The 12,135-nt window shown below is 39.8% G+C and overlaps 1 protein-coding gene across 1 annotated transcript in view; it reads right to left on the reverse strand.

The window, feature by feature from the left end:
- The window catches only part of LOC139478161 (RING finger protein 11-like), a 55,132-nt gene that overhangs the window by 20,945 nt on the left and 22,052 nt on the right, over positions 1-12,135 (reverse strand). Inside the window, exon 2 of the mRNA XM_071260499.1 lies at positions 1,213-1,364. Within this exon, the coding sequence (XP_071116600.1) occupies positions 1,213-1,364 (152 nt within the window). The remainder of the gene's footprint in view (positions 1-1,212; positions 1,365-12,135) is intronic.

A 12,135-nucleotide genomic window follows, 5' to 3' on the forward strand; every position in this document is an offset into this window, starting at 1 on the left:
TGTATGGCAGTGAAGAGGATGTCTGCTGAAGATTTAAAAGTGTGATAACAGCCAAAACAGAAATTAATGGCTAATGATGTAATAGAGGAAAGGTATTCAAAGGAATTATGGGCGTCACACATTGTAACCATGTTGGGAATTGAACCTGGGTCTTGAAAAGCAAACAATTTGACCAAAAGGCTACCCCACCACTACAAGAAACACTATGATACCATCGGAGGCTAAATAGTAAGATAAAAGATGAAAAAACATTTGTTAATTATAATTATTAACCTGTACAAAATGATAGACAATGAGGTTCTATTGCCAACAATTACATTGTCAATTAGGTCTCTTTAATTAACACGGCTCCATTTGGTTTAAGAATGAACACCATTATTCAACATGACAATGTTAATACAACAATAGCTGTAAAAAGCAAAGTGATCACGTACGGGATAGGGCAATTCATGTCACAAAACTTCATTCTTAATTTGCTCAGACTTTTAACATAATGAGTGTTGACTTATTACTATTACAGTCTATTACAGTTTGAAACAAGTAATGGTAACATCTGAGCAAAGGGACTCTAAAAGTAACCAGGTAACATCATAATTCTGTTCCTACCTACACCAGTTTAACCTAAACACATATTTTGATTGGCCCTAGAATTGTAACAAGTATGTTTGTTATACACCAGCCATATGTGAAGGATAGAACTGAGAGTGAGTGGGTGAACATGGTTTTACGCCGCTTTTAGCAATATTCCAGCAATATCACGGCAGGGGACACCAGAAATGGGCTTCACACATTGTACCAATGTCGGGAATTCAACCTGGGTCTTCGGCATGACGAGCGAACGCTTTACTCACTAGGCTACCCGACCACCCCGATAGAACTGATAAGGCCAATTGAACATGTTTATACTAAAGGTGTCGATTATTCAAAAGAATCACGATATATATTGATTAAAATTAAAATTCATTATTCTGCATGACATTGTGCAGAGAATTTTTCTCTCACCTATCTAGACCTGCAAGTAATCAATTTAATGCTTAATATTAACTAGGCTCATCCATTAAAAGTTTCAACTGAATTTCCTGCCTTCTCATTGTCCATCCTAATTAACCATGGTAATATGGGTAAACCAATTCTGTATTGTCAATTTAGTATAAAAAAATTACTGATACATCAATATCATGATATATGATGACATCCCTATACCATACTTACTCTTTTGCTTTCTTATTGCTTCCATCATATATCCCAGTTGGAAGGTGGTTTATTAAGCCAAGCCTCTGAGCTATTTTTATTTGTTCCTCTTCTGTTAACTGATTAGCTGGACGACTGATGTTGGGAGACGGATGATAGATTGGAACACTCTCCTGCAAAGCGAAAAAATATGAGTTATCATTGTTAATAATGTTAAGAATACCACATGTATTACATCATTGCCATAAATCCTATACTATGAAAAACCTTCCACATTTTGAACAGATGTGCTTTTCCCTGTCAACTATCCATAATCAGCTTTACAAGTAATGCTATCTTGCTGCCCAGGCATCTTGCACAAGCGCAAGACAGGACAACTCACTCCTTTCCAACATCAACTATCTAGATCTATAAAATTGGGGAGGTGGGTGGGATTACTAGTGATGTAATTGAGGTAGTACTTTTAGAATTATTTACAATGATAACTATTGTTTGATAATTCCTGCGAATACAAAACTTCTATTGCATCATTGCCAGAACATACAGCGTGACTGGTATACTGGTACATTCTGGACAGTTAATAGTCGTTCGTGGGTACCTAAAGGTTCCAGAATCTCTTGAGTTTGATCAATAACAGGTAACATTGAACAATCAAAAAGGTCTACACTCAGAGGAGTGTGAAGGACCAAGCAAATATGTACAAATTTTTTACAAATTACAGAACAAAGTATCAAAATTTATCATACAATTCTATTTCCATTGGAAAGCATATAATTAAATGAGAATTAATATTACTAAAAAGATCCTTGAGAGATGATGATTTGAAATATTTATCCCTTGTGATAGACAAGATGATTTACAAATTCAATGGTATTTGTGTACTGTATGCAGGACAATGTTTCATAACGCATGTGTATTTTTCTCGTAAAATAACAGGAAATCGATGCTAATTTATATACCCTGCCTATAAAGCCAGCAGAATGAAGCACATCATCAGCCCATACAAAATCTCTACATTTGTAATGACGTCGACGGAGTGACCTCCATATCAAGAGGTTCAAAGTGGTTTGAACCTCTAGAGGTCCTGAGGGACTGTCAATGTTGAAGGCACCTAATATGTTTAAGGGCCCTGGGTTCTTTTTTCCCTTGTTATTTCCCTTCTTTTCTGGTTACTGATGCATTTCTTTCTACCTCATTAACTGGCTCAGATTGAGTTTCAGGATCAGTGATAGTGACTGAGGGAACTTCAGTTTCTGGTAGTGGTTGATAGACTTTTGAACAGTGCCCTAGCTCCTGAGAATGAGATATCATTAGTATATTTGATTTTCAGGATTTTAGTCTGTGTCACAAAAGAAGGGCATGATTTCGAGGAGGACTCGTGGTCATCACTGCAGTTTGCACATTTGATGTTATCTGTGCAGTCAGTGCCATCATGCTGCTTACTGCAGTGGGAATAAATTGCTGAGTTACGACAGGACTTAGCCCCATGCCTGAACTGCTGACATTTAAAACAACAGAGTGGATTTGATATGTACACGTCCACTCCGATGTTGAAATATCCAGCTTTGATTGATAAAGGGACTTTCGTTAAAGCAATGTAAAAAATTAAGTTTGGGTTTTAATAAGATTGTCACCATCTCTTCTCATAAATCTCTTTACAGATGTTACATCTTGAGGCTTCAGCTCTGCTGCAATTTCCTCTTCTGACATATATTTGAAAGGCACTTGGCACGGTTGCGTACAATGCACCGAGACAACAATCTCAGTATTTGCGAAATGATGTGCTTGGAGAAGATTTAGAGATTGTTGTCTTTTGCACACTTCAGAAGCTGTGAACCAGACTGGAGACGAGTAACATTCTTGACAGTACCACATATTCCCTGATTAGATTTCGAAACGATGAAGGGGTTGATTTTGAGGGGTTCTCCATCAACACCTTCAAAAACAAGAAATTCAGACCAAGAGTCACCACTGAGTATAGATTCCTCATCAGAAGACACAACAGTGTCTGTATCAATATGCATTCTCTTTGATTTTGTACAAGAACCAGTGAACTGTGAGGTAGCCATAATGAAAGGTACTACAAACACCAGGTATACAGGGGTGTTATACTCCAGAAATAAAGACATGAATAGCTGTCGTTAATAAAAGGAGGAATGTCAGGATGGTTTGGTCCATGGCATTTTCCTGTAAAAACATTGATTTCCGCGGTCCATATCACCAGATTGGCTAATGGACCACCGCCTTCTGGCATAGGACTCTAGGCAAAATTTTATTTTACATAATTAAGGTCATCATATATTCTGATCAAAACCTGTGTGATATGATATGTTTAAATTATCAAGTGTTTCATGCACAGGGCATGGCGTGAGCAGCCGATTGATAGAATCGGGCCAATTCTACCACCCGTCAAATTGGTGTGTTAGGCAAAGGAACACCTATTCCTGGTCCAGTGCCCTGAACCACCAGAATCCCGTCCTCCACCGACACAGGGGGGCAACCCACGGCAAACAGGTTGCCCAATTCGGTCGCCTTTTACAACCAGCAATCGGGTGCTGAGGACACATTCTTATCTACCCCACGGGGGTCTAATCTGATGAAACAGCTGTAATTTGAGTGAAGAGTCAATAGAAACATGTAACAGTGACAGTAGTTTTCATGGTGATTCCATATGGAATTTCAGTGGAGGTCACTGATATTATATTGAAACTTTCAATATCAATTATCCCCTTTTTAACCGGATTGACGATGTTGAGTTTTCCCTTTACAGGCGTGGTGACTGGCTAGTCTCTGAAACTGACATAGCCTTAACTTGGGTGGCAAATATTGCCTCTGTAACAAAGAGAATTGGCTAGACATCCGCATCTGGTGAATAACTTCCCACATTTAAAAATGCCATCTAGAAAACTGTAGCAGGCATAAACGGCATCTCTCCCAGAATCCCTGCATAATATTACTCTTGGGGTATAAAGAATGGACATACTCCTGTACTTCATAACATCTGTGACAGCGATCTCCTATTAGGGCTGATTATGGAAATCTTCATCCACACTGGTATGGTTTGGTACAGGGCCATTGTGATTTCGGTATGTTTGTTGTTTCAATAACTTTCAATAACTTCTCAAATTCTTGATGACATCATTAACCTGGTTTTATGACTTGTAACCGATAACTCAGCCATGCTAAAGTGAAGTTCTTACATGTTGACATGGAAAATCAGTCCATGGCCACCTGTTTATTCTAACACATATAGCATAGATTCTACCTTTGCCTTCGGCTTGAAATGGTGAAAAAAAGTGTCCTGGTATGTTGTCAGCAGCTTAGGAGATGAACCAGAATTTAAGTGCTCTTCATGCCCTCAAATGTCCAAGTCTCAGTTAGGTCACCATGCAATGGCCATGTAATGGATTCATCAGACCGATGGCTCATGTCTTCTAGTAATTGTAGGTGAAGAGTCGGAATCTGTGTCTGATTCCTGAGCAGTGATCAGTGATCTGATTAACAGTGATCTGATTATGCACTGTACTGATTTAACGGAGATAGTTTTCGGCCAAGATAGCACACGTCGGAAAGAGTTTGCATGCCTTGATGTTGGCTCTGTTGACTGTCACCCACTCTGAGGATCTGACACAATGCTTGTATCCGTAAGCGTATCTTATTTCTCACTTCTAAAGAGGAGATCATGTAGAAGCTTCAGTAATTGTCTTGTTAGCCATGAAGAGTTCAGAGATCCCCCTTTTCTGCCTGCCACATGGGACCTGTGTCAGTCATGTAAGAAGGCTAAGAGTTAATAATCTGGTGATTATATTCGTGGGGACCGATGGGTTATAGGCCTATCACGGGCACTGTACAGATCTTGTGGACATGAAAACCTCTGCGCCTCTCTGGTCTTAGACATTCTAGCCATCTTCAGTTTGTCACTCTGTGGCCTCTTGGCTGGGGATGCTCCTGGGTCTGCCATGAAGGTTGTTGCTGCTGCATGATGGAAGCCATCTCCAGTGACATGGCAGGTCTGCCTTTTAAAATACTGCACATAGATGCTCATCAACTTCGACAGGGGTGCATCAGTCTGGGGAAGACACTGAGACTATAGGGGAAGTCTAAAAGACTGAAGGCTGAGAGCAGTGCAGCAACAGCGGAAAGTAACTGCTTCAAGTGTCTTCTTTGCTGCCTCCTTTTTCTTAGCTTTTCCCCTACAATACCACCATCTTGACAGAAAGCACATGGCAGAGGGAGGAGCCCTGAGTCCACCGGTAATCCTTGGATCACATTAGTTCCTGGCATGTTGAATGAGGGTTCCCTGCGAGCAAAAATTGCCACACTTCTTGCAGAAGGACTGACATAGACACCATCATAGTGACACAACTTGTAACCTCCGTAACTACTCATCTTCAAAGAATTTTGATGCAGTGGTCAGAAGAAATTGTATCTGAAATTATTATTTTATCAGGAATAATATATTTCAATATCGTGTTAATTTAGTTGGAGCTTACACTATATATATATACTTAAAATTATAAGAATCATAAGCGTAGCACTTTGGTACAGGTGGTATGCAGGATATTATGTTTACATATGGAACAATTTGACCAGTCACCGTAGGGACTTTCCGCGCTCCATGTATTTCAATTGCGAAAATGTTATGTTGACATTTAATAGTCAAACTGCCTCAAATATGACTTTTAGCGAGTCATGGTACGGCATTTATGGTATGTGTATCCATTCTCTTGCAACTAAAGTTTGTTTCATGGCATCAATAGTGGTAATCTGACCATGGTTGCTGTATATAATGGTGAGTTGTGCGATCTACTGATCACTTCGCTTATGATTTCGCCGAAATTATTGTAAACATTATTATAATTATTGGGTGAAATTTTGAATATTATTAATAAAATATATTGCGAACATTAGTCCAGATAAACGATGAACAAGTTGTTCATAACCAGATATTATAATAATAGGAATAAGTTGCGTACTTCAGTTCGGATTTGTTGACTTGTATTTCCAGTGTTATGTGATCGCTGTGATCAGCTGATAATGTTTTCTGAGATGGGGGAAAACATTGTGTCATTGGAAAGCTTGAGTTTGTTAGTAAACTTTGGGAGCCATGCTTTACCGCGCTATAACCAAGTTAGTGCTATCTTGAAGAGCGCCATAGCGAGGGAAGGCTGTATAATGAGCATGTTCGTACACAATGTTATAAGGCACAAAAGAAAAACAAGTGTTAGATAATCATGGAAATAATGAATTTTTGATTGAGTGAGTTGGTTTGGTAACATCACTTTGAACAGTATTTCAGACATACCATGGCTTGTCAGCTTAATGTGGGAAGAAAGCCTAAAGTGATAGTTTATAGACACTATACCACTCAGGTGATGTCCAAAAGCTTGGGTATGGTGCTGACAAAAAGCATAACCAGGGCAAATCTGTAATCGAACCCACATGGCTTTCTGGATTCCTAAGGGATGCAACTCTGAAAAGCGAGTGAATGTGGACACTTATATCATCAACTGTGCAAGCTATTGCTCAACGAACATGCTGAACATTGCATGAAATTGACCACTGATGCATTGCAGAAAATCTGTACCTAAAAAAAACCAGCCACAAAGCCCTGTGGCTCAGCCATCATGATGAATATTAACAACATCATAAATTGTCTAAAGATCATCTTACTTGTGGAAAAATAAGTTCTGGACACTGCAATTATTGTACAAAAATCTCTAGTGAGTTAAAGAAAAATTGGTGCCAAAAATTCTGGAAAATGAAAAGTATTTTTGCCACATTGATTATGACAACGATGTTGAGTGCAAGTAGAAATGCCCACAACAAACTTGGATACATAGTGTATACCCTTTCATTGGATCCTAACTTTGCTCCTTTTCTCATTGTCAGCACACCATGGGCCAAGAAAACCTGCACAACACTACCCTGAGGCTTCGTCAATGATGACGAGGGAGTTGCTGAAGGTAACTGCTAGGCTGTTTGAACTATTGCCGTGTCATTTCGCTGTACCATAGTTAAAAGTTCTACTTCCATTGAGAATATTTGGCAGACTATACATCTCCCCTATGGATTCCAGTCATCAGGTGGGCATTTACTTGACTTCAGTGATATACACCTTCAACCCGATGGCCAGAGGATTTATACTGGCACTTGTCATCTTCTAGATGAGGTACACACTTCCACAGAGGTCAAGGTCAATAGAACTACTATTACAATATTTGGAGGCCATCATAACTTTACTACCTGTCAGTTGCTCAACCCAAAAAGAGTGAGTGAGTTAAAATTTAACATCGCATCAGCATTATTTCAGCCATACAGCCACGAGACCAAGTTTATATATTCACAAAGTGAATCATTTATGCAAAGTTATATTTTTAAACAAACTTCATCAAACACATTTGGACATGACAATATCAATCATACAGTTTAAAACACAGGGCTACAGGCCACCAATAACCAAAGCTAGGCCACCTCGCTGGGGATCGCATGGACTTATGATACCTCAGCTTCCTGCAAAATCCCAGCAGGATTTACGTCATCACTTTAGCTATTGGAGGTTGTGCACAATATTAACCAATATTAATATATATTCAACAACAATTATGAAAGAATTACATGTCACACAGGGAGACATCTCCTGGACAGAGCCTTCAATAATGTCAGTTGATAATAGCATCACAGCAAATTTGAAAACAAGCAATTTATTATTCACCTACATATTTTAATATTTATTACACAGACCAATTTCTTACAAGTAACTGAGAATTTGATGCCCACTTATACAGGACAAAAAGATCTTTCAGATTTACTGTTTGATAATGTGAATCCCTTGCGATTGCAAAGTCCACACAGTCAAGCAATATGTGCCTGACGGTGAAACTTTCATCACAGGGGATACACTTAAGAGGTTCGCCCTCATCTGTCTTCAGCAGATATCCGTGAGTAAACTGACTGTGGCCAATACGACATCATCGTAAAACTACCTCATCATGTCTTTACTGACAATCCAAGTTGGTATGACCACTTGTTGGTTTAAATTCATGAAGTTTATTCATTCCTACCTGGGTGTTTGTTGCATTATATCCCGAGTACAACTTTTGATAGTCAGTTTGAAATCGCTGTACGAGATAAGTAGTGGAGATAACGGTTTGTGAAGAGCTGCTTCAGCAGCAGCTTCAGCTTTTGAGTTACCTGTTATGTCTACATGACTTAGTAACCAGCAAAAGACGACGTCACATTGGCAAGTAGAAAGATCATTATACAGTTCTAAAATGTCTAGGATAATAGGGTGATATGACTAGATACTTTTAAGTGCCTGAAGGCAAGACAATTTGATTTTGATGTTTAATATAGGTCAAAGCTGTTGATATAGCTTTGTCCTCAGCAGTGAAGATTGAACTGTCTTGAGGAGACAGTTCTGGATCCAATGACGGTGGCACTTCCAACTTTGCCACAATCCTTGGACCTTTCTATAAAATTGGATCTGTGGGAATCATATTTTGATCGTAATAGGCTATATGTTTATTGAAATACCACATGATTAGTTTCAGACTTTTTCAGCTGGGTTAGAGTGAGGTCTACTTCTGGCTTCACCATCTGCCTGGGAGGAGAAGACAGAGGTCAGAAGGGTGATATAATATTTACATCTATTATAGCTGCAGTGATGTGTGGTTTAATTCTGATTCCAAGTGGTGGAACCAAGTTGGACTGATTTCAAAACAGGTCTTCATGTTGAGGGTTGAAAACGCATTTGCATGCTGGAATTTGATGTTAATAATTTAGTAATGTATTGCAGTGAAAGTTTAATGCTGTGCTTATCAAGAGAAGGTTCATCACCTTCCACATACAAAATGTCAACGAGAGAGGTCCTTAAAGCTCCAAGATAGAGCCTTAGGCCTTGATGGTGTATTGTGTCTAATGTTTCTAAATCTCTTTTGCAAACTCCACCATAGACAATGGAACCATAGTGTAGTTTGGAGCGTATTAACGATCTGTACAACTGAAGGAGGGATGTTTGATCCCCTACCCACTTGGAATTTGAAACAATTTTTAACAAGTCGATAGCCTTCAGGCACTTTGCCTTTAGATATTTGATGTGTGGTAAGAATGTGAGATGATGGTTAAAATATGAAGCACAGGAATTTGGCCTCCTCTACTACCTTGATATGAGTACTATGTAAAAATAAATCAATCAATCTGGATCCTTGTCAGGTTTATATTTAACACAAAGGTGAATACAGTTTGTTTTGGATTTAGAAAATTTGAAGCCACTTTCTTTGGTCCATTTTTGAAATGTGTTAAGACAGAACAGTAGCTGCCTTTCTATTGTATTCATATTCCTCCCACGACATGAAATCTTGAAAACATCCACAAAAAGTGAACCATCAACGCTATTGTTTAATACTTTAGTGAGACTATTAATTTTTATGTTGAAAAGTGTGACTGATAGTATGCTGCCTTGAGGGATGCCCTGATCTTGATCGAAATGAATAGACAGGGTAGAGCCCACCCGTTCTTGAAATTGTCTGTTGTTTAAAAATTCAGATATGAACTGAAGAAATCTCCTCCTCAATCCAAATTGAGAAAATCTTTTAATATACAATGTTTCCACGTTTTATCATATGCTTTCTCTAGGTCGAAAAAGATTGACACAGCATGTTGTTTGTTGACAATTGAATTTTTAATAAATGATTCTGAAAAAACACAGAATGGTCAATGGCACTTCTGGGGTTTTTTTTAAACGCACTGGATGTCACTCAGGAGGTTATTGGTCTCCAAGTACCAGATTAATCTATTGTTGACCATGCGCTCCATGGTTTTACTAACACAGCTAGTTGATGATATTGGATGGTAATTGGATGGATCTGTATGATCCCGTCCAGTCTTTGGTATTGGAATGATAATTGTAAATTTTCTAATAAATTGTATATTTATATACTTATCCTATCTCGGTCACGACTTAAACCTCACCCCGGATAGGAGGAGGTGTTTTGTTTCAAATACCCTGTCCCCGGTGTAGGTTCTACAAGACAGACTTCACACATACGGTCCCAAGGACATAAGGCGGACCAGCTTGGCATCTCTTTTTCGCTACTTCAACCTATCAAACTCACATAGAGATTGAATAAGGTAAGAACGAGAAGAGAAATAGATTGACGATACCCGTTTATCACACAGGTCTTCAATCAACTACTGAGACATCACATGCGCAAAGACAGGGGTGAGCAGGTAGAAGATCGGGATACCATTTAAACAAATGGCCGCACCGGATGGTGACTTCTGTTGGTGTTGACCCGTTTATCACACAGGTCGTCAATCAACTACTGAGACATCACATGCTCAAAGACAGAGGTGAGCAGGTAGAAGATTGGGACACGATTTAACACATGGCCGCACCGGATGGTGACTTCTATTGACGTAGACCGAAGTCCCAACAGACAAGCATATATACCCTCCCAATGGGAGTTTGTCTGGGAAACCCGATTAACATAAGCAATAAAAGAAATTATTGCAGTATATACAGGAAACCAGACTTGGGACTTGTAGTCCGCTGGGCTTCCTCTTCTGCGCTGTTAGGCTGCTGTGACCTTGGATGTCAGCGACTGAGATTCCGACGGGAGTAGGAGGCAAAGACCATATCAAAACGCCATAATATCCCTCCATGATGGCTGAAAGTGTGCAATACTATGCAACGCCAAGGTGGAAGTCACTGCCCTCGTCTCATGAGGATTGGAAGCAGCTGGGGTGGTAGTCCCTCAAAGGTGTAGACCCTGAGGATGATAGAAAGCAGCCAGTGGAGATGGTGGTTCAAGATACATCAGATGTTGCAGCCGTCGACAAGTGGATGAAAACATGCTTGCAACAGCAACGGATGGTCTGAGATGCCTTCAAGTAGATCTTGTAGGCTCAGGCTGGACAAAGTGAGACGTCTTCCATGACATCAGCTCTCAATCAAAGAGAGTGGTGGAGGCTGAAAAGACGATCCGGCTCTCTTTGAATGCTATTTTATTGAAGACACTGGAACAAGACTCAACTGACATCAAAGCACGAGTCCCTCTTACACGAGCTGCAGAAGTCAATACAAGCAGGAAGATTGTCAAGAACGTAAAGTTCGAGGTTTTATCCACAAGTGGTTTATAGTCAGCCAGGACAAGTGACGGAGGAATAAACGGAGATCCCATGCTGGAGGGCCAAGTCTGGAAGATTGGTCCATAAGGTGGTATGAGCGAATCAATGTCTGAAGGTCAGCAACATAAGAAACCTTGGAACCAGAAGTCATGGTAACGCCTGAATTACTCGCTGTCTGAAAGATCTGTATAGATCTATCGGTTCGGGAACTGTAGCATGTTTTATCCCATTAGTGAGCAGTTGGTACAGAACTGATCACTGTCCAGTAAGTGACCAGTGTTGAATCACAAGATGCCTTGTACTTCTTAAGTGACATAGGTAGCCTGCTACTTGTGGTATAGTAGCCTGGCTGCAGAAAACCCTGGATCTTGCAAACTGGTGAAAACTTTTCCATTTATCGTCACCTAGATTCTCGTTGATTGACGAAGTGCTAAGGAGGCTGCCTTAGCTGCTCTAATAGAAATCATCTTACGAGACTGCTCTTGATATACCCCATACGTGAAGTCAGTATAATTCTGGTCTTTGATGGACCTGATTGGAGGGAGGATGTAGCAGTAGATGTGACCAGTTTGGAAGTTTTAGTAGTGGAATCTCTGGACAAGGTGTCTTCTAATCCACTTACCGCTCCTGGTATATGTCTTGCCTTTATCTGTAAGTTGAGCTTGTCTACCAAAGGTGAAGGTCAACAGCAGGAGGGTCTCTGATTTAATCCTGCCTTGAAGGTGCATGCCACAGTTGAAATGAGTGTCCCGATCATCAGCCTTGGGTTTCTTGTCTGTGGAGTCCAAAGAAATATTGCCCGGATTACAGCCT

This window comes from Haliotis cracherodii, unplaced genomic scaffold (assembly GCF_022045235.1).
Source record: "Haliotis cracherodii isolate W230 unplaced genomic scaffold, xgHalCrac1.p SCAF_4, whole genome shotgun sequence".
Taxonomy (NCBI): domain Eukaryota; kingdom Metazoa; phylum Mollusca; class Gastropoda; order Lepetellida; family Haliotidae; genus Haliotis; species Haliotis cracherodii.